The 23,997-nt window shown below is 42.0% G+C and overlaps 1 protein-coding gene and 1 pseudogene across 2 annotated transcripts in view; one reads left to right on the plus strand and one right to left on the minus strand.

The window, feature by feature from the left end:
* The first annotated feature begins 775 nt into the window (after positions 1-775).
* TDRD12 (tudor domain containing 12) overlaps positions 776-23,997 on the plus strand; it is a 114,241-nt gene continuing 91,019 nt past the window's right edge. Inside the window, exons 1-4 of the mRNA XM_084905689.1 lie at positions 776-2,238; positions 4,579-4,704; positions 10,172-10,330; positions 23,276-23,412. Coding sequence (XP_084761815.1) covers positions 2,173-2,238; positions 4,579-4,704; positions 10,172-10,330; positions 23,276-23,412 — 488 coding nt within the window. The 5' untranslated portion in view covers positions 776-2,172. The remainder of the gene's footprint in view (positions 2,239-4,578; positions 4,705-10,171; positions 10,331-23,275; positions 23,413-23,997) is intronic.
* LOC311633269 (heterogeneous nuclear ribonucleoprotein A1-like) lies at positions 6,687-8,227 on the minus strand (annotated as a pseudogene). The gene has a single exon. The product of its transcript is annotated as a heterogeneous nuclear ribonucleoprotein A1-like (transcript).

A 23,997-nucleotide genomic window follows, 5' to 3' on the forward strand; every position in this document is an offset into this window, starting at 1 on the left:
AAGAGAGAGAGATAGATAGTTAGAAACATCGATGAGAGAGAACCATCGACCAGCTGCCTCTTGCACACCCCCACTGGGGATGTGCCCGCAACCAAGGCACATGCCCTTGACCGGAATCGAACCCGGGACTCTTCAGTCCGCAGGCCGACACTCTATCCACTGAGCCAAACTGGCTTCGGCTGTTCATAGTATTTTCTTAAAATCCTTTGTATTTCTTTAAAAAAAAATTTTTTTTTTTATTGATTTTTTACAGAGAGGAAGGGAGAGGGATAGCTAGAAACATCAATGAGAGAGAAACATCAAGCAGCCGCCTCCAGCACACCTTCTACTGGGGATGTGGCCGCAACTAAGGAGCATGCCCTTGACCAGAATTGAACTTGGGATCTTTCAGTCTGCAGGCCGAGGCTCTATCCACTGAGCCAAACTGGTTAGGGTACAATCCTTTGTATTTCTGTGTCAGTGGTTACTTCACTTTTGTTTCTGATTTTAGTTAATTGGGTCCTCTTTGTTTCTTGATGAGTCTGGCTAATAGTTCATCAATCTTATTTATCCTTTCAAAGAATCAGCTCTTGGTTTCACTGATTTTTTTTTATTTATATATATATATATATATATATATATATATATATATATATATATATATTTTAGTCTTTATGTCATTTATTTTTGCTTTAATCTTTATTATTTCCTTCCTTCTACTTACTCTGGGATTTTCTTATTGTTTTCCTTCTAGTTCTTCAAGTTGTAGGTCTAATTAGTCTTTTTTTTTAAATTATTTTTTCTTATTTTCTTATTCATAGCCTGTAGTGCTATGAACTTCCCTCTCAGACTACTTTTGCTGTGTCCCAGAGATTTTGGGTAGTTGTGTGTTCATTTTCATTTGTTTCCCAAAAGTTTTTTATTTTTTCTTGATCTTATTGGTAACCCATTCAGTGTTTTAATAACATGCTATTTAGTCTTCATGAGTTTGAATGTTTGTGGGTGTTTTTAGTATAGTTGATTTCTAATGTCATTCCACTATGATCTGAAAAAATGCTTGATAGGATTTCAATCTTCTTGAATTTGCAGAGACTTGTTTTGTGTCCTAAAATGTGGTCTATCTTTGTGAATGATCTATGTGCACTTAAGAAGAATATATATTCTGTAGCTTTGGGGTGGAATGTTCTATAAATATCAATTAAACCCATCTGATTCAGTGTGTCCTTTAGAGCAGTGGTTCTCAACCTTTCTAATGCCACAACCCTTTAATACAGTTCCTCATGTTGTGGTGACCCCCAACCATAAAATTATTTTCATTGCTACTTCATAACTGTAATCTTGTTATTGTTTATGAATGGTAATGTAAATATCTATGTTTTTCGATGGTCTTAGGATCTACAGCAGTGGTTCTCAATCTGTGGGTTGTGGTTGAGAACAATTAAATGCCAACAAGCTGGACAATTTGGATGAAATGAACAAATTCATAGAAAAAATACAATCTCCTGAAACTGAATCAGGAAGTATCAGAAAACCTGACTAGGCCAATAATAACTGATAAAATAAAAACAGTAATTAAAAAAAAATTCCCAGCATACAAAAGCCTGTGTCTGGATGCCTTCACAGGGGAGTTTTACCAAACATTCAAAGAAGAACTAATACCCATACTTCTCAAACTATTCAAAAAAATCCAAGAGGAAAGAACACTTCTAAATTCTTTTTATAAGGCCAGCATTATCCTAATTCCAAAACCAGATAAAGAGAATTACAAGCCAAAATCACTTGATGAACATAGATGCTAAAATCCTCAATAAAATATTAGCAAATCAAATCCAACAATATATTAACAAAAAAATCATACCCCATGACCAAATGGGATTTATTCCAGGGATGTAAGGCTGGTACAATATTCACAGGTTGAGAATTCAGTTTGAGAACCACTGCTATAGAGCCTAAGACCATCGGAAAATACAGAAATTTACATTATGATTCATAACAGTAGCAAAATTACAGTTATGAAGTAGCAACAAAAATAATTTTATGGTTGGGGTCATGACAACATGAGAAACTGTATTAAAGGGCTGTAGCATTAGAAAGGTTGAGAACCACTGCTTTAGTCACTGTTTCCTTCTTTTAAAAAAATATATTTTATTGATTTTTTACAGAGAGGAATGGAGAGGAAGTTAAGAAACATCAATGAGCGAGAAACATCGATTAGCTGCCACCTGCATGCCTCCTACTGGGGATGTGCCCATAACCAAGGTACGTGCCCTTGACTGGAACTGAACCTGGGACCTTTCAGTTCCCAGGCTGACGCTCTATCCACTGTGTCAAACCAGTTAGGGCAGAGTCACTGTTTTCTTGTTAATTTTTTGCCTGGAAGATCTATCCAGTGAAGTCAATGGGGTGTTAAAAATCCCCTCCTATGTCTGCATTGTGGTTGATCTCTCCCTTAATGTCCTCCAGAATTTTTAAAATAAATAAATAAATAAATATTTATTTGGGTGCTCTTATATTGGGTGTTATATTTACCAGGGTTATATCATCAGAATAATTTCTTTTTTTCTTTTTAAAAAAAATATATTTTATTGATTTTTTACAGAGAGGAAGTGAGAGAGATCGAGAGCTAGAGACGTCGATGAGAGAGAAACACCGACCAGCTGCCTCTTGCACACCCCCTACCGGGGATGTGCCCGCAACCAACGTACATGCCCTTGACCGGAATCGAACCTGGGACCTTTCAGTCTGCAGACCGACGCTCTACCGCTGAGCCAAACCGGTTTTGGCCAGAGTAATTTCTTTAAAAATGCTTCCTACTACTTGTTGGGGGTAAGGGGACTAGTTACAGGAACATATACTGACCCCCTTCAGCCTTAAGGAGATGACTAGGTGACTGGAGCCCCAGGGTGGTGAGCTCCCATTTCAACAATCTTGACTCTTCATCCCTGTGTGAGGTCTAAATATTTCCATTTTCTGTGAGCTGTGTTGTGGAAAAGTTTGGGAAGCACCATATTATAGCATGGGTTCTAATGAAAAGAAAAAAACAAACAAACACTGATCTACACTAAAAGCTGGGAGAAGGCTATATTCTGCATCTTTAGAGATTGAGAGCTGTCTTTGGAATCTCCCATTTAAATCGGATCTGGTGATTTCTCATCTCTTTTTGACAAGGTCTGGAGCTTTTAAGTGACTTGGCCCTGCCAGGTGACAGTTGGGAGTAGGCCTGGTTAGCCCAATTCAGCAGTAGGTGAGCTTCACTTAGGTTGCAGCCTTTTTCCTCCTGACGAAGTCAGCACACCTCTCCTTTCCAGCTCTCCTGCCTGAGACAACAAACTTGGTTTGCCTGATCTTGTGAAATCATGCTTACTTTTCAAATTGGATGCTTATGTGAACATTCTGTTTCCCAAATATATAACCCCACAACTGACATGCTCTTTCTGAAGTGGTGCAGTCTGTTGCCTTCTTGTTGATTCCAGCACTAGTACTTAAGAAATTGTTGTTTTTGTTTTTGTTTTTTTTTTCACAATGAAAATATTAAATAATTCATCTGCAAAACCACTTAGGCTTATCACTTTTTTTTTTTTTTTAAATCTATGGCTCCTTCAATATTTAAGAAATGTTCTTCCACTTTTTTCCTTGTTTGTTGGCTTATTCAAATGTTTGTTGGGTTATTTCTGAGGTAGTAATAGAAGCTGAGTGCTTCTTGGGTGTCCTTAGTTTCATATAGTATGATCTCATCTAATTCTGAGACCCCTTCTCTGAGTCCCCATTTTCAGGCTTCTAAGTTTTCAAAACTTGAGAACTCTGTGGTGCCCTAACACAGCAAAAAACAAAACAAAACAAAACAAAAAACACAAAAAACCCCCCCACACATCTGGGGAAGAACCTGGTTCATGAGGCTGTAGTCTGTGACCCTTGATGACCAAACTTTGGTTTATCCTGACGGTGGAGGGTCAGGTGGGACAAAACTCAGGAAGGAGGACTTTCCGGAAGGAGGGGTAGGAGGTGGGCTGATGCTGCCTGCAGGCTCCTAGGTACCAGGCATCCGTGGCTAGTCCTGACTCTCCCTTATCCCACGGATGGGCGGTGAAGGATGGCTAAGAGGGAGTCAGAGGGCCTCCTGGTAGCCAACCACGAACTAATTCGGGCCGCAAGCGACCAACCACTCTGCCCCTCGGTGAATGTAGGGGTCCCTAGACCAGTGAAGCTCCGTGACCCCTAAACCGCGTGAGGCCTGACCCTTCCGGGCTAGCAGCCCCGCCCCCTGCGTCCGGCCCCGCCCCCTCCGCTGGGCGTGGGCGCGGGGCGCAGCGTCGTGCGCCACCTGCCGTTGTGCGCGCCGTTGGCGCACCACGTGGTTTCTGGGTCTCGAGGCGCGGGCGGCGGGAGGCGGCGGCGGGGCCGGAGCGGGAGCCCCAAGCGCGCCCGCGGCGTCGGGGTCGGAAGACCGAGTGCGTCGCCTGAGGTGCGTGGCGGCCGGGGCTGCGGACTGAGGTGGCGGGCGGCAGGGGGGTCCGGAGCGGGGCGCGCGGAGTCTGAGGAAGCGCGACCCCCGCGGAGGGCGGAGGCGGGCGCTCAGAGACTCTGCTTTTGTCCCCCAAGTTTACTCCGAGCGACGCGAGGCGGAGACCCGGAAAGGGGCGCGGCCGTGACGGCGTTACGGTCCCGGGGCGAGCCGGCGGGGCGCGGCGAGGCGCTGGGAAGATGCTGGAGGTCCAGGTGCTGAAGGTGAGCGGCGCGGAGCCCGAGAGGGCGGAGCCACCCCGCTCCCACGCAGGCTTCTGGGGGGACGCGGTGTCTGACGGGGTGGGGGTGCCGGCTGTGGCCCTGGGCTCTCTAAGGAGTCCCGTGCACTGTTTAGGACATAGCATGAAAGTTATCCGCCATTTTCCCGAAATTCCGGTGAGTGGGCGCGGCCAGTATTTATAATCCAGAATCTTGGGGTGTGGGCCGGACTGTTCCCCCACACACCCCGCGTCCGCGCTGGTGGAGAGCCTCTGCACGCCCAGGCCGGTGGATACGGGGACCCTGACCTGTTTTCCCGACCTGGGCCCTCTCCAGGGGGTCACTACTCCGGTGGACAGAGACGGGGTGACCGGTAACCCCCTTCCCTGCCAACCCCTCACATTGCGTTTGGTCTCCATTTATGGTGATTCCTGCCCGCTCGCCACCGCTGCTCTGGTGGCCACTGGTGACTCACGCGCCTCGGGGCCTGCACCCTTGGAGCTGGGATGCGGGTGGGGGTTCGCGTCGCGGTGGGGGCTCACCCCGGGTGAGGCCTGCTGACTGGGCGGCAGCTGTAGTTTCTCAGTCCCTGAGTCAGGTGAGTGTACCTTGGCGATGCAAGAGACTGGGGAAGGCGTGCTGTGTTCATCATGTTCCTTGGAGGAAGGAGTCAATAAACCAGAGCAAAGGGGTGGGTTTTGGTTCCTGGGAAAAAGGAAATATAAATTATGTTGTTGTAGTTTTTTTTGTTGTTTTTTAAAAAATATATTTTATTGATTTTCTATAAAGAGGCAGAGAGAGGGATAGAGAGAAACATCAATGAGAGACAATCTTCGATCAGCTGCCTCTTGCATATTCCCTACTGGGGATGTGCCGGCAACCAAGGTAGTACATGCCCTTGACCAGCATTGAACCTGGGACCTTTCAGTCTGCAGGCCGAAGCTCTATCCACTGAGCCAAACCGGTTTTGGCTGTTACAGTTTTTAAAAAATCACATTTCAGTGGGCAGAAGAGAGGGCCATAGCAAATGATGGGATTAAAAAAACCCCAAACTACATTCCTATTTTATGTCATGTTATTTTATATGAGTTGAGATTCATAAACATTTGAAGTAGCTGTTTCTGACAGGATTTGCTCTGAGACTTTTAGGGGTTTCAGATCCATCTGGTAAACTCCTAGGAACCTCTCTCTTTTAATTGGATTCAAGAACCTTTTTATCTACCTCCTCAGCTTTGGTCTGCCCCCAACTTCCTGCTCTGACCGTGCTCACACTGAGCAAATTATTTAGACAATATAGGAGCATTTATTTTCCCCAAGTGTGGTGTACTAGTAAGTACCGGTTGTTGTTTTTCAGATTAAGTTAGCTTTTACATGGATGAAATATTTTTCCTCACATGTCCATCAGTAGATGAATGGGCAAGCAAAATTTAGAAGATACATTCAATGGAATATTATTCGGCTCTAAAAAGGCAGGAGCTCTGGCCGGTGTTGTCAGTGGATAGAGTGCAGTGAGTACACTGAAGGGTTGTGGGTTCAATTTCTGGTCAAAGGCATGTACATGGGTTACAGGTTTGATCCCTGGCCCTGCTTGGGGCATGTGCAGGAGAAAACCAATTAATGTGTGTCCCTCCATCCTTTCCACTCTATAAAAATCAGTGAGAAAAATTTCCTCAGGTGAGGATTAACAAAAATAAAGGATTCTGGTAATCCAATTCCATTCAAGTCCAGCTCTTTGGGTACTTGGGGACTTTGATTCTGCCTGCTATTTACTTACTTATTTGGGTTAAAATATCCTTACCGAGGATATCTTTTTCCATTGATTTTTTCCCCCCAAGAGGATAGTAAATCGTTTATTGAGTACACATGATAATGGATGATACACAAGCTTCATATCCATCTATAATTTTATCAGATACCATAATTCAATTTAGATATATTGCATAGGATGTGCCAACAATCATTAATAACCAAATGAACTCCACGACTCTGCTTGGGTGACCCTTTTAATGACGAACTCCAGGTCACAACACAGTAACTGTCAATTCAACTACACCAAAGTTTCTGAAGACAACGGCTTCTGTGCCCAAGCAGGTTGTGAGTAGATTTCATATGGAACCTGGCATCACCCTGAAGGAATTCTAGCTTCACACTGTTGGGGCAATTTACCAAGATGGCTTCAGAGCAAACTAACTTTACACAGCTCATTTAAAAAAAGACACATTTATTCAGCGTCATGATCAGAATATTACATTTAGCAATCAACAGCATGGATGCAAAAAAAAAAAAAAAAATCTACATTAAAACCCTTGGTTGGAATGCTTTACACTTTCCACAGAACAGAAACTAAAATAACCTGTTATACAATTAGTCACAAGTACAGTCCTCGAGTTTTTTTGCCCATTCACATGAATATTGTCTAACACATGTCTTCTTTGTAGCAGCTAGGCCCTGCCACCACTGTGCTTGGCTGAGTTCACAAATCTGTTGTAACCTGTAGCTTCCCTGTCACTTCTCTGGCTCTCCTCTCCTGCTAAGCTTTGTTTCCTGGCAGTAATTAAAACCTTCTGCCACTGCCATAGCTACTGCTGCTGCTGGAACCGCCATAGCCACCTTGGTTTCGTGGTTTGGCAAAGTATTGCCCTCCACCACCATAAGGGCCAGAGCTTCTGCCTCCAAAGTTTCCTCCTTTCATGGAGGAAAATTTGAAGATTGATTGTTGTAATTGCCAAAATCGTTGTAGCTTCCACCACCTCCAAAATTGCTTCCATCATTACCAAATCCATTATAGCCATCCCCACTGCCACCATATCCACCGCCACCACGGCTGCCACCAAAGCCACCTCGACCACTGAAGTTTCCTCCACGACCAAAGTTGTCATTTCCACCAAAACCACCTCCACGACCACCTCCAAAGTTTCCAGGACCACTTCCACCTCTTTGGCTGGACGAAGCACTAGCCATCTCTTGCTTAGATAGGGCTTTCCTTACTTCACAGTTGTGGCCATTCACAGTATGGTATTTCTGAATGACAATCTTGTCCACAGAATCATGGTCATCAAAGGTTACAAAAGCAAAGCCCCTCTCTTTGTCACTGCCTCGGTCAGTCATGATTTCAATTACTTCTATTTTCCCATACTGTTCAAAATAATCTCTTCAGTGATGTTCTTCAGTGTCTTCTTTCATACCACCGACAAAATCTTTTTCACAGTTAAGTGGGCACCAGGTCTTTGAGAATCTTCTCTTGACACAGCCCTCTTTGGTTCCACAACTTTCCCGTCCACCTTGTGTGGCCTTGTGTTTATGGCTGCATCCACCTCCTCCACAGTGGCATAGGTGACGAACCCAAAGCCTCTGGAGCGCTTGGTGTTTGGATCTCTCATCACCACATAGTCCGTGAGTGTCCCCCATTGCTCAAAATGGCTCCTCAGACTCTCATCGGTTGTTTCAAAGCTCAAACCTCCGATAAAGAGCTTCCTCAGCTGCTCCGGCTCTTTGGGAGACTCAGACTTAGATATGATGCTTGCAACAGGGGGGGATTCCTACGATGCTCACTCCGCTGCGTTCACCAGCAGAAAGGAGTGATCTAAGGAACGTATCTTTTTTCCATTGATTTTTAAAGAGAGTGGAAGTGGGGTGGGATGGGAGGAGAGAGGCAGAAGCATTGACATGTGAGAGACAGTTTGGTTGCTTCCTGCACAGGTATTGAACCAGCAACCCAGGTATGTGCCCTTGACCAGGAATCGAACCTGCGTCTCTTTGGTGCATGGGCTGATGCTCTACCCACTGAAAACACATTCCAGTGCAGTTCTGGGTATTATAGAAGGTCAAAATTCTCTCCTGTGAGCTTGTTTTGGTTACATGACTTAGGTTATTCCTGAAAAACAACTCAGCATCTAATTATAAACAGGACAAGGCCAATTTGAACTGGTTCTGGGGTTACACATATTTCAAAGGGATGGGAAGGATTCACAACTGTAAGCCCTTTGGTAAAGGAAGTCAACAGCATTTGTCAGGTGTTGGCCAGAACAAACAATAAATTCTGGCAGGCACACCAGAGTTTGGGTGGCCTCTTAGTGCAGAGGTTGAGACAAGTCCGTGCGCTGAGAGTTTACAGTTCTCATGAGCAGCAGCTTTACTAGTAAAACTGTTTCTTTCAACCTTCCAATGCTGCTTTTCTCTGGACTCCTTGGAGTCTTATCTTCGCAATTCTGCCAAGGGTTGGGGGTTTTCTGATGCAGACCTTAGGGCTTTCCCTCTGTGGCTCTTCAGAATTTCTCGCCTTAATTATAGCTGCTCTGGCAGGTCCATACTCTGTTCTCTGGCTCCTCCAGCCACAGACTGTGGCTTTCTGCTTGAGTTTGTAGCTTCTCTGCACCACCTGGACTGGGGAGAGTTCCCGAGAAAGCTGCATGTAAATGTAGAAAGAAGATTAATTCAAACACCTGTATTCCTGCCACTTGGTACCTAGAAGCCAAATCTTGGAATGTCATTGCTTTTAGGCTCTTTTAGGAGGAAGGTTTAGGAAATAGACACATAAAATAACTACGTAAATAAGTTCCTATTACTTTCAATTCAAATTTAATTTTTCATTTTATATTTGCATCTTTAATAGTGAAAATCTTAAAAAAAATAGTGAAAATCTTAGTTTCTAAGATAACAAGATACATTCAAAGAAATATGACTTTCATCTCTGTTCTTTTGTATCCCATTTCTGGCTTCCTCTATAGGTAATAATTTGTATTTGGTTTTGTCATCTACCTTCATTTATTTCTTTGGATATGAGCAGAATGTATATTTCCTTTTTACTTTTTAAAAATAATATATTTTTATTGATTTTAGAGAGGAAGGAAAAAAGAGAGAAAGAGAAAGAGATAGAAAATCAATGATGAGAATCATTGATCAGCTGCTTTCTACACGCCCCTCCTGGGGATCAAGCCCACAATCAGGCATGAGCCCTGACCAGGAATCGAACCAATACCTCTGGGTTCATAGGTCACTGCTCAACGAGTGAGCATATCAGCTGGGGTATTTCCTCTCTTTTTTATGAAAAACATAGGATACTAAAAACATTGCTTGAACCTTACTTTTACATTTTATTATGGATATTTTCAAAATACAGGAGCTCAAGGATATTGATCTCTGCTTTTTGAGTCATAATACATAATTAAGAATTACATATTATTGGTGACATGTTTTAGATTTTATTTTTGTGTCTTTTATCTTTTTTTCCTAGCTTTATTGAAGGGCAATTAACTGTAACATTGTATAAGTTTAAGGTATACAACATGATGATTTGATATGCCTGTATATTGAGGGTCTTTTATCTTTGGTCTGACTATTTAAAACAGGTGCTTATCAAGAATTTGTTATATCACTTAAATTAGAAATAGTCATTGTGATTCTAAGTTTTATTATTTTGTGGTTCTACTTTAAAATCATGCATTATTTTGTTTGTCTTAAAATTTTACAGATTGAAGATCTAGGTTGCTTCTGGGTTATTATAAAAGGGAATAGTCCCCTTTTAGATCATGAAGCTGACTACCAAAAACTAAATAGTGCCATGAATGACTTCTATAATAGCATGCGTCAAGATATCAAAATAAAACCATTAATGTTGGAAGAAGGGCAGGTATGTATCTAAATGTGCTTTAAGCACCATCTCTTAAAATAGTTCTCAAAATATAGAATATTTTGGCAACTAAGATGATAAAAGATTTTGAGATATTCTGTGGCTTGTAATCATTGCCTTGTGTTCTTTTATTAAGTTCTTTTGGTTGCACAAGATTTAGGTTAATCATGGAACATGGCAGTTGTATAGGGTCATATGGGGCAACAGGAGATGGACTGTCATGTAAATTCAGGCATTGGGTCCACCCTCTTGAGACCAGAGGTATTATTCTAGATTTATCACAGGTGTCGGCACCTCAGCAAAGAGGGTATGGGGGTTTGCAGTCTAGGGTTGACGCTTCCTTTGTAGTTTGCCCATGACTTTGGTCAACTTGTGCTCCTTTATTTTTCTTACCCTAAATCATTGTTCTTCCTTGCTTTCTTGTAGCCTCAATTCCAAATCCTGTTGTCTGATTCTGTCTATAGATCAGTTATTTCTCAGAAAAGTTTGAATTTTTAAAATAGCATGATAGGAAAAGATTTATAAACTCCTTATGAGAAAAATTATAAACAATTTTAATTCCTTAAAATGGCTGCAATGGGAAAGCAGGCTGCAAGATAGTATATGAATGAGAGAATGAAAGGAGAGTGTGTGGATGTGCGGGTAGTGTCTATTTGTGAGTGAGGGACAACTATATTCCAAGGGACTGTTGGGGACTGCTGAACTGGTCACCCTCCACTGCTACTGAAATCTCTCCCAGAGTGACTGGCTCTGCCACAGAGACAGCACCATTTGAAGGAGAGAGTGGCTTTGATCAGAAGCTGAGCCTTACCTTCAATTGGGAAGAATCAGATACTCCTGGTACTCTACAACTACAACAGCCAGAGACCAGCTGTGAACCCACAAACACCAGGTTTCAAGCAGCATGAATACGCAGACTTGGATGAGCTCTGGACCTTCTGACAGAAAGGTCAGATTTCGCCCAGAGAAAGGTGAGGTCTGCGATCCAGGCTGGAGGGAGAAATGCACACAGCAGGATCTAAAGGTACAGAGGAAGTCTGCGCCTCACAAAATCGGTGGCCATTGGGGCTAGTGTAATCTGTGAATGTGGCAGGGCTGCTGATAGAAGGGAACTCTAGAAATCAACCCATAGTTGGGCTGAGCACAAAAAAGCAGCCTGAAGCTTTACCAGTAAACTTGCTGTGCTGTGCAGGGAAGCGGTGGGAGAGAAGACGTGGACAGAGACATAAGCAGAATTGTGCCCAGTGCAGGGGCAAAAAAGCCATGAGTTTGTGCACTTACTCTGACTTTTTCTCTCTCTTTAAATCCTTGCTTTTGATTGCTAAGCCCAATACATAGGAATACCCAATTAAAAACACTCTCAGAGACTGCAGGGGAAAGTTGTTTTTGTGGAACCTGGGATCAGAGTGGGGAGAAATGATAGGAAAAAAAAAACCAGTCCTGGGGCAGACCATACCCTCAAACCAGTATTAAGTGCAACAGGGAAAACAAATTGTAAATACTGAGTAAGGAGGACTTTATAGCCCCATATGTCAATCCAGAAACACTGCCACCCAGGGGCTGAATCACAAATTGACTCTTGTGTAAACACAACTACAGGCAGGCTGAGAAACAAAGAAATACTGCCTGTTTGAAAACAAGATTGTGACTTATGACACAAAGGAGTGGTGGAACACAAGGAACTTCAGTACTGTTCTGACTACCTGACAAGAAACAGGTGTGCCAAACTGCACATTTTTATTTTTTATCTTTTAAGAAACTATTTTTTTCTTTTTTCTCACTTGATTTTAACTTTTTAATTATTATATTTTTATTTTTAATCAGTATTATTACTACAATGATTTTATATTTTTTAAAAAAGTTTTATTTTAATTTCTCTTTATTTTATTTTGGCATTAGTGTTCTACATTCTATTTTAATTTTTCCTTTAGCATCATTTTACTCTATCTCAACTTTACCTTTATGCTAACACTCTCTCACTTTTCCCCTTTGTTGTCCTGTTTTTATTTCCCTATTCCTGCTTTAGATTTTCTCTATTTCTTCTTTTTACTCCCTGTTAATTCATCCTACTTATATGTCTAATTTCCAGTCTCCTGCTCCAAGTCCATAGACATCTCTCTTCTCTTCCTTTTTTTTTTTAAAATGTTTTTTGTTTTATTTTGTTTTCTTTTTTTTCTCTGTCCTATTGTTGTTAGTTTGATTGTTGATTAGCTTTTTTTGTTTGTTTATGTGATTGTTTCTCTTTTTTTGCTTCTGTTTTTCATCTCACTTGTTATTAGTTGTTGTTTATAGTTTGCATTCATATCTGGGTGTTAGTTGTTTGCATTTTTTGATTAGTAGTTGTTCTATTTGAGTTTCCCCTCATATAAATAGTTTTTCCCCCTTCTTTTTTATTCTCCTTATTTTCTGTCTTATTTTTTATCCTATTTTTTTTTTTGCACTATTTTTTTTTAAATCCCCTAATTCTCTTTTCTCTGGTGGTCACCTTTATTTGGGGTTATTAGTATCATGAATACATTTGTGTTCAATGCCTTGTGCATTGTGCTTTGTTGTGTTGTATTTTGTGCCTTTAAGTCAATGCAGGAGAGAAAGAGCTATATGATCAGACACCCAGAGAGGAGAGATTATAGGGAGACAAAGAAATGGCCCACATATGAAAGAAAAGCAGGCATCATTAGAAAAGGAAGTAAATTAAATGGAGAAAAGCAACCAGCCAGAGAAAGAATTCAGAGAAAGGTCATAAGGTCGGAAGACAAATTCAACAATATGTATAAGAACCAAGAGGAAATGAAGAAGAACCAAGAAGAAATGAAAAATGACATCACTACAATAAAGAACTCAGTAGAAAGTATCAACAGTAGACTAGAAGAAATGGAGAATTGCATCAGTGAGCTAGAAGACAAAATGGGGAAAAAATACCCAAGCAGAGCAGCATCTAGGAAAAAAAACCTAAAAAACAGGAGGAGAGCCTAAGGGAACTTTGGGACAACACGAAACGAAACAACATCTACATAATAGGGGTGCCAGAAGGAGAGGAAAATGAGCAAGGAATAGAAAACCTGTTTAAAGAAATAATCACAGAAAACTTCCCTGATACAGGGAAGAAAAAAACTCACACAAGTCCAAGATGCTCACATAGTCCCAAACAAAATGAATCCTGAAAGACCAACACCAAAGTACATTATAATTAAACTAGATGCCCGATGCACGAAAATTCATGCAGAATGGGCCTTCTTTATCCTGGCTGCCAGCACAGCCTTTGCTCTGTCCCGGAGCTGCCTTTCTGTCTTCCCACGCTGCCCAGAGGCCCGCAGTGGCTGGGGTGCTGCCCCCAGATACTGGGTGTCTGTATTTGCAAATTAATCTGCCATCTTTGTTGGGCTAATTTGCATACTCACTTCTGATTGGCTGGTGGGCATTGCAAAGGTATGGTCAGTTTGCATCTTTCTCTCATTAGTGTAGACTGGCAAACAACAGCGATAAAGTAAGAATCTTAAAAGCAGCCAGAGAGAGACAGAAAGTTACCTGCAAAGGATCCCCCATCAGACTAACAACTGATTTCTCATCAGGCCAGAAGGGAATGGAATGAAATGCACAAAGTTGTGCAAAGGAAGGGTCTGAATCCAAGAATACTGTACCCAACAAGGCTATCAATCAAAATTGAAGGTGAAATCAGGAGCTTCACAGACAAAAAAGACTAGGAGTTTATTACCACCAAACCAGCAATGCAAGAAATATTATTGGGTCTGTTGTAAAAAGAAGAAATAGGAAGTGAAGAAGGAACACAGGGATAAAAAATAAAAATGGTGACAAGTACTTATCAATAATAACTTTAAATATAAATGGATTAAATGCCCCAATCAAAAGACATAGGGTAGCCGAGTGGATAAAAAAACCTGCTGTCTACAGGAAATCCACCTCAGATAAAAGGACTCACACAGATTGATGGTGAAAGGATGGAAAAGGTATTTCAGGTGAATGGAAATGAGAAGAAAAAAAAAAGTGGGATAGCAATACTTCTACCTGACAAATTAGATCTCAAAGTGAAGGACATAACAAGAGATAAGGAAGGCCACTTCATAATACTAAAGGGAGCAATCCAACAAGAAGATATAACTCTGGTAAACATATCACCAAATGCAGGAGCACCCAAATACATAAAAAAAAAAAACTTCTGGAGCCTATCAAGGGAGAGATTAACAGCAATACAGTCACAGTAGGTACTTTAATGCCCCACTAACACCAGTGGGCAAATACTCTAAACAAAAAATCAGCAAAGAAATAATCCTAAATGACACGTAAGATCAGAATGAATTAATTGACCTCTTCAGAACATTTCACCCCAAGCCATAGAATATATATTCTTCTCAAGTGCATGAGTCATTTTCAAAGATAGACCACAGGCAAAGTCTCTTCAAATTAAAGAAGATAGAAATATCAAGCATCTCCTCAGATCACAATGGCATAAAATTAGAAATCAACTACAATAAAAACAATGTAAAATAAACAGCTGGAGGCTAAATAGCATGCTATTGAACAATGCGTGGATTACCAGAGAGATAAAATAAAAAATAAAAAGCATCATGGCCACAAACGACAATGAAAACATAACAATCCAAAAGCTGTGGGACACAGTGAAAGCAGTCTTCAGAAGGAAGTTTATAGCTCTACAGGCCTACCTGAAAATACAAGAAACAATGGTAATAAATTATCTAAACCTACAACTCAGAGTTCGAAAGAGAGCAACAAGAAAATCCCAGTGTAAGCAGAAGGATGGAAATGATAAAGATCAGAGTGAAGATTAATGACATAGAGACAAAACAACAACAACACAGAAAAGGTCAACAAAACCAAGAGCTGGTTCTTTGAAAGGACAAACAAGAATGATGAACATCTAGCCAGGCTCACCAAGAAGCAAAGATAGAGGACCCAAATCAGAAATGAAAGAGGTGAAGTAACAACCAATCCCACAGAAATACAAACGATTATGAAAAAACACTATGAACAACAAAATGGACAACCTTGACGAAATGGACATATAATTAGAAAAATATAAGCTCCCAAAACTCAACCAAGAAAAATAAAAAAAACCTGAATAGTCTAATAACTACCAAAGAAATTGAAATAGTGATAAAAATATCTTCCAGCAAACAAAAGCCTTGGTCCAGATGGCTTTACAGGGTAGTTCTACCAAGCTTTCAAAGAAGAACTAAACCTATCTTCAGACTACTCCAAGAAATTCAAGAGGAAGGCATAATTCCAAGCTCTTTATATGAAGTCAACATTATCCTAACACCAAAACTAGATAAAGACACCACATAAAAAGAGAACTAGAGGCCAATATCCTTGATGAACATAGATGCTAAAATCCTCAACAAAATTCTAGCAATTCAGATTCAGCAATATATTAGAAAGATTATACACCATGACCATGTGGGATTTATTCTGGGGATGCAAGGATGGTACAATATGGTGCAAATTAATAAATGTGATAGATCACATAAACTGAGACAAAAATCACATAATCATATCAATTGATGTGGAAAAAGCATATGACAAAGTCCAATACCCTTTCTTGATAAAAATTCTCAGCACAGTGGGAATAGAGGGATCATACTTCACCATAATAAAAACCCTATATGGCAAACCTACAGCCAACATATACTCAATGGGCAAAAACTAAAACCATTTCCCCTAAGAACAGGAACAAGATAAGGATGCCCACTGTCACTACTCTCGTTTGACACGGTACTAGAAGTACTAGCCATAGCGATCAGACAAGAAGCAAAAATAAAAGGCATCCAAGTTGGAAAAGAAGTAAAACTGTCTTTATTTGTAGATATGATACTATACATAGAAAACCATGAAGACTCCATCAAAAAATAGACCTAATGAATTTAACAATGTAGCAGGTTACAAAATTAACACCCAAAAGTCTATGGCCTTTTTATATACCAATAATGAACTCACAGAAAGAGAAATGAAAAAAATCCCATTTACCATTGGGCGCACGCGCGCGCACACATACACAAATAAAATTAAGATATCTAGGAATAGCTGAAACCAGTTTGGCTCAGCGGTAGAGCATCGGTCTGCAGACTGAAGGGTCTCAGGTTTGATTCCGGTCAGGGGCATGTACGTTGGTTGCGGGCACTCCCCAGTAGGGGGTGTGCAAGAGGCAGCTGGTCAATGTTTCTCATTGACATTTCTATCTCTCTATCTCTCTCCCTTCCTCTCTGTAAAAAATCAATAAAATATATTAAAAAAAAAAAAAAAAAAGATATCGCCGAGATTGGTTTGGCTCAATGGATAGAGCGTTGGCTTGGGGACTGAAGGGACCCGGATTCTATTCCGGTCAAGGGCATGTACCTTGGCTGTGGGCATATCCCCAGTAGGGGGTGTGCAAGAGGCAGCTGATCGATAACTCTCTCACATCGTTGTTTCTAGCTCTCTATCTCTCTCCCTTCCTCTCTGTACAAAATCAATAAAATATATTTAAAAAAAAAATAAAAAAAGATATCTAGGAATAAACTTAAGTAAGGATTTAAAAGACCTGTACTCAGAAAACTTCAGGACATTGAAAAAGCAGATAGAGGAAGACATAAACAAGTGAAAGAACATACCATGTTCATAGATTGGGAGAATCAACATCATTAAAATGTCCATACTACCTAAAGCAATCTATAGATTCAATGCAATACCTATTAAAATGCCAATGGTTTATTTCAAAGATCTAGAACAAATGCTCCAAAAATTCATCTGGAATAAAAAAAGACCCCGAATAGCCACAGTTATTCTGAGAAAGATGAACAAAGTTGGAGGATTCACAATACCAGATATCAAGCTATATTACCAAGCCACGATTCTCAAAACTGCCTGGTACTGGTGTAAGAACAAACATATATACCAATGGAACAGAATAGAGAACCCAGAAATTGACCCAAGCCATTATATTCAATTAATATTTGACAAAGGAGGTAAGAGCATACAGTGGAGTCGAAACAGTTTCTTTAATAAATGGTTCTAGGAAATTTGGTCAGATACATGCAAAAAAAAAAAAGAAACTAGATCACCAATTTACCCCATGCACAAAAACAAACTCAAAATGGCTAAAATACTTGAATGTAAGAAGGGAAACCATAAAAATGCTACAAGACTCCATAGATAGCAAAATTATAGACGTATGTCATAGCAATGTCTTTACAGACACAGATCCTAGGGCAAGATAATCTAAGGAAAAAATAAATGAGACTATATCAAAATAAAAAGCTTTTGCACAGCAAAAGAAACCAACAAAACAACAAGAAAACCCACTGCATGGGAGAACATATTTGCCAGTGTTATCTCCAATAAGGGTTTAATCAACATTTACAGGGAACTCACACAACTTAACAAAAAGAAGATAAACAATTCAACTTTTTGAAAGAGGACATTTAGAAAGCCACGAGACATATGAAAAAATGCTCTAAGTCACTAATCCAAGAGATGCAAATCAAAACAACAATGAGGTACCATCTCATACCTGTCAGAACAGCTATCATCTATAAATCAACAAACAAGTGCTGGAGAGGATGTGGAGAAAAAAGAACCCTCTTTCATTGTTGGTGGGAATGTAGACTGGTGCAGCCATTGTGGAAAACAGTATGGTGTTTCCCCAAAAATTTAAAAATAAAATTGCCATTTGACCTAGTAATACCACTTCTAGGAATATATCCCAAGAAAACAGAAAAACCATTCAGAAAGGATATATGCACCCCTATGTTCATAACAGCGCAATTTATAATAGTTAAGATTTGGAAACAGCCTAAATGCCCATCAGCAGATGAGTGGATTAGAAAACTATGGTACAAAAAAAAAAAAATTTAAAAAGAAAACTATGATACATCTAAACAATGGAATACTATGCTGCTATTAAAAAAATAAGGAATTCTTACCATTTGCAGCAGCATGGATGGAACTGGAGAGCATTATGCTAAGTGAAATTGCCAGTCAGTGAAAAATACCACATGACCTCACTCACTTATGGATAATAACATTATAACCTGATGAACAAAAAGATAGATACAGAGGCAGAGAAGCATCAAACAGACTTTCAAATTACAGTGGGAAGCCTGGGGAGAAGTGGGTTGGGGGAGGTAAGAGATCAACCAAAGGACTTGTATACATGCATATAAGTATAATCATTGGATGCAAGACACGTGGGGTGGGGTGAGGGCATGTGCTGGGGGGTAGGGGAGGCTGGGGGAAGGTCAATGGAGGAAAAAGGAGACATGTACTACTATTTTAATACTTTAAAGTAGGGGTGTCGAACTCAATCAGAGAAGGGGCCAAAATCTAAAATCAAGCCTAAATCGCGGGCCGAATGGTTTACTGAACAGTCATAAACTGACAATGTCATAAACTGACAGCGGAGTGCAGTGATGACAGCGCGGTGCGGGCCACATTGCAAGGCCTGGCGGGCTGGATTTGGCCCGCGGGCCTTGTGTTTGACGCATGTGTCCTACAGGGGCAAGGGAGCCACGCCTAGGCTTTACTCTTCCTCACATTGCCAAAGGCCACGGCAGCTCCGTCTGGGCTCGGTCCGTTGCAATGATCTTGCTTTTATCTGAAGCCCTTCCTTTCACTGCCCAGCTTTAATAACGTACACTCACCATCACTGGGACTCGTGAAATCTTTCCTGCACAAAGTCAAGAATTTAGAGCCCACATCGCTGCCAACGCATCTTCATCCTTCCCCTCCCCCGACCCCCACACATTGGTTAGAGGGAAGAATGAATGAATGAGCGTCTTACTTTTCAGACACGCCAAACTCAGCCAGACTGGCTCATAGGATTGGTCGCTGTGAACAGACAGGCCCCGCACCCTCCCCTAGCACTCCCTTCTCAGGCCTTTTGTGGAGATGGCAGTAATTCTGAATGCTGCGAAGATCGATTCTAGTGGCTCAGCATCTGGGAAAGAGCTTTGTAAATTGGAAAGTGCCAAGTGAGGACATGTTCTGCTCATCTCTGGGGCTAAGGGGCCATCTGGTTTGCACAACCAAGACTCCCAGGAACTTCCCTCTTGTCACTTGGCTCCGGGTTTTCCATTCAAGTCCAGATTTTCCTTGGCTCAGAAAGAGCCTTTTGATTTTGCAAATTTTCCTTTCTCAATAAGCATTTCCGGATCCTCAGGAGCGCAGGTTCCCTCAGCCTTGCAGCACCTGTTGTCCTCTCTTTGGGGGTAAAACGTGCTCAGGGGCCCCAGCACCGCGAGGCATACAATGTGGCGGCCCGGAGCCCTTGCAGGAGCCCATGTCTGCCTCGGTGGGTGCTCCTGGTCCTGTGCAGTGAGAGGCACGGGGGATGTGTTGGGGTCGGGGGGGCGCTCAGGGGTGACAGCAGAGGAAGGAGAGAGGGCCTGAGGAGGGGGAGGAGCATGGTAGGAGGAAGGAGGGTTTGGAAACAGATTCAATTCCCATTTGCCAGAAAACTCATCTCTAAGCCACAGGTAGCTGCTGAAGTAGTGGCCACATTCCAACTAGCACCCTGGCTTGGGCCAAGGACCCTCTTAAAGTGCTTTCAAAGCCAGCTGCTGTGCCATAAGCCAGCACTAGGCAGCCGGCAGCACTGGTGGTTTCACCTCCCCTGGCCCTGTGGAGGGAGGCGCTGCTAGCAGGGAGCTGGGGCTGTGGCACAAAGTTGTTCTATTTTAATTAAAATTTTTTTTTAAATAAAGTGATTTCAGAGAGGAAGGGAAAGATAGAAACATCAATGATGAGAGAATCATTTATTGGCTGCCTCCTGCATGCCCCTACTGGGGATTGAGCCTGCAACCCAGGCATGTGGCCTTGGTTGGAATTGAACCTGGGACCCTTTAGTCCACAGGATGACGTTCTGTTCTTTGAGCCAAACCAGCTAGGGCGATTTCTTTCTTTTAATAATTGTCCAGTCCTGGGCAGACAGAACTAAATTATAATTTAACTAGAGGCCTTGTGCATGAAATTCGTGCACAGGGGTGGGGTGTCCCTCAGCCCAGCTGCACCCTCTCCAATCTGGGACCCCTCGGGGATGTTCGACCCCCCGTTTTAGTCCGATCCTGGTGGGACATCCCTCTCACAATCCAGGACTGCTGGCTCCCGACTGCTCACCTGCCTGCCTTCCTGATTGCCCCTAACTGCTTCTGCCTGCCAGCCTGATCACCCCCTAACCACTCCCCTGCCAGCCTGATGGATGCTTAACTGCTCCCCTGCCAGCCTGTTTGCCCCTAACTGCTCTCCCCTGCAGGCCTGGGTCCCCCTCAACTGCCCTTCCCTTCAGGTCTGGTCACCCCCAACTTACCTCCTCTGCTGGCCTGGTCACCCCTAATTGCCCTCCCCTGCAGGCTTGATCACTCCTAACTGCTCTCCCTTGCAGGCCTGGACCCTCCCAACTGCCCTTCCCTGCTGTCCTGACTGTCCACAACTGCCCTCCTTGCGGTGGCCATCTTGTGTCACATCGGGGCAGCATCTTTGACCACATGGGGGCAGCCATCTTGTGTGTTGGAGTGATGATCAATCTGCATATTACTCTTTTATTAGATAGGATAGAGGTCTGGTACATGGGTGGGAGCCAGCTGGTTTGCCCTGAAAGGTGCCCCAGGTAGGGGTTCCCTGGGGCATTGGGCAGACTGGGCGAGGGGCCTGTGCTGGTAAAACCTCCCCCCCCCCTCCCCCCCGCAACCCAAGCAGAGGCCCTGGTATCTGGGGTTTATTCATCTTCTACAATTGAAACTTTGTAGCCTGGAGCAAAGCCAAGCCTCCTGCTTGCTCTATGGTAGGGGTGTCGAACTCAATCAGAGAAGGGGCCAAAATCTAAAATCCAGCCTAAATCGCGGGCCGAATGGTTTACTGAACAGTCATAAACTGACAATGTCATAAACTGACAGTGGAGTGCAGTGAGGACAGCGCGGTGCGGGCCACATTGCAAGGCCTGGCGGGCTGGATTTGGCCCGTGGGCCATGTGTTTGACACATGTGCTTTAAACAATAAAATAAAATTTTAAAAAAGAAGAAACTACAAAAAACAACAACTCCATATTAAAAAGAAACACTCCACAGTTTGGATAGCCTGATTGTTTCCTTGTGGTGGTGGTGTGAACTTTCCCTCTGTATACCCTGTATTTTCTGTGGCCCAGTAGTTAAAGCTTTGATTAGATTTAGGGTCACTTGCCCCGGGTCCCCTGGAATGATTGGTACTATAAGCATCATCTTGTATTGGGTTGGGAGATAATATCACTTTTGATGATGCTAAGATTGACCAGTGGATTTAGATGGCGACAGCCTGTGTGCTCCCTGTTGGTGGTGCCATCAACTTTCCATGTCATGGTTGTACCATCCAGTGATTACCAAAGCCCCAATCAGTGCTTTCACTTAAGCTTGCAAATTGGTTGTTTTCACATTCCTTCTGTGTTCACGAGCTGCAGTTCTTCTGTAGAGAATGTTCCCTCGTGTTAGGATTGTTCGGCTACCCTGACATAATACAGTTTTTCCTGGAAAGTTAGGAACGCATAGTGACTTATGCCTAGTTATCTACATTGATGTCCACAGGGTGTTTTGTTTCTCTTTTTTATTTTTTAAGTACTGTATTGAACTCATGGCTTTTAATACATTAATCAGTTATAATAATTGTTTTTGATGCCTAATTTATTCCATTTTTGGCTAGTGGAAACCCTAATATACCACAACTTCAAAGTTAACTGGCTATGTGAATTAGTACCTATTCATACCATTCCTACAAGTTACTTTGACATAAGAATTAAACAGAAGTAACCTCCATCCTTTGGCAGAATATATCTTGAATTATTTGAGTTTTGCAGAATGGCTGCAGTATATTTTCCAACTTTAATTCCTAAGGGTAGATTCTCAGTTGGCCTACTTCTTTGCTGGGCACAGCTGTCCCCACTGGGCCACTTTGTATTTGGTTTGCCGGTCTGGGGATTGCTGTTGAGTCACTTGTGGCCTGGCAGTCTTGTGGGACAGCCGGGATGCCCAGGCCTATCAATTCAGCAGGGTAGTTTCCCTAAAATGGGACTACAGAAATTTATTTTTTTAAAATTTATTATTTTAATCTTCACCCAAGAATATTTTTTAAAATTGATTTTTATTTTTAAAAAATGTTATTGATTTCAAAGAGGAAAGGAGAAGAAGATAGAAGCATCATTGATGAGAGAGAATCATTGATTGGCTGCCTCCTGCATGCCCCACACTGGGGATGAGCTCACAACTTGGGTATGGGCCCTGACTGGGTATCAAACCATGACCTCCTGGTTAATAGGTTGATGCTCAACCATTGAGCCACACCAGCCAAGCTAAAATTGATTTTTAGAGAGAGAGGAAGGGAGGGAGGAAACGAAGGGAGAGAGGAAGAGAGAGAGAAAGAAAAAATTCTATTGGTTGCTTCCTTTATACACTCTGCCACCTTTTGATGCATGGGGTAATGCTCCAATCAGCTATGCCATTCAACAAGTCGTTTTTGAAGACTTTAGTTCAGGCCAAACGCTGTTCTAGGTGTTGGGGGTATGGCAATAAACAAAACAGACAAAAAAATCCACATCACAGAGCTGACGTACAGGTGTGTTAGGTAGTAAACAGGTGTCAGTGGGCAGTAAAAGCCATGGGAGGTAAATGGGGAAGATGACCTGGGGTTGAGGTTTCATTTCTTAAGCTTTGATTTAAGAAACCTTCCTTTAAATTGTCATGTAAGCAGTCAAAAGCATTGTCGTAAGAAAAATAATGCACTAGAATTCAGTATCCTGTGTTCTTTAATGAAATTCTTTCACTGATAAGCAGTGTCCAGCTTAGGCAGGGTCAGCCCCCTTGAATCTCTTTCCTCTTCTTAAAGGTGAAATGGAGGTTGAGATGATTTTGAGAGTACCTTGTAGGATCCCATTAAGTGGCTAGAGATGTTAACACTGAAGTTTTCATTTTGTAGGTTTGTGTGGTTTATTGTCAGGAACTCAAGTGCTGGTGCAGGGCTGTCATTAAGTCAATTGTATGTTCAGCAGACCATTACCTGGCAGAATGCTTCCTTGTGGATTTTGCCAAGTACATTCCAGTGAAATCGAAAAAGTACGTATGACTTTTTTTTGCCTTATGCTCTTTAAGGAGACAAATGCCAGTTTTAAAGGAGTGTGCCAATGTTCAAAGTAAGGGGATAGAGGTCGTAAGCTGGAGGTTTTTTGCTCCCCCCCGCCCCTTCTTCAATAAGGGAAGCCTTCTTTAAGACTTCAGGTTCCGTTCACTTCTCCATGGCAGTGAGTGTCGGAGCAAGTAGTCAGAATGAAGACTTAGCAGGCAGCTCCAGCCTCCTCCCACCTCTTTTCCTAGAAAGTGCAGGTGCTCTGCATCTCCTAGGTGCCCCAGCCACATGTCACAGTTCATGAGAAAATATTGTCAGTAAGTGTTTGTGGTTATTTTTCCATGGTTTCCCATCCCAGATTAAGAGGATATCAGTTTAATAAATATGAGGACTCTTCTTCCAAAAGAGTAGCACCAAATAGATTTTAATTGCAATAAGAGGTTTATCTGATTGAATTTTCTTAAGAATGCCATGGCAGAAGGGGGTATCAGACATTGGGAATTTGTAGATACTTTTAAAAAAAGGATGCATCTCTAGCTTGTGGTTTGCAACTTTATAACTATAATTGTTAAAAA

This window comes from Pipistrellus hanaki, assembly GCF_964339955.1.
Source record: "Pipistrellus hanaki genome assembly, chromosome: 15".
NCBI lineage: Eukaryota > Metazoa > Chordata > Mammalia > Chiroptera > Vespertilionidae > Pipistrellus > Pipistrellus hanaki.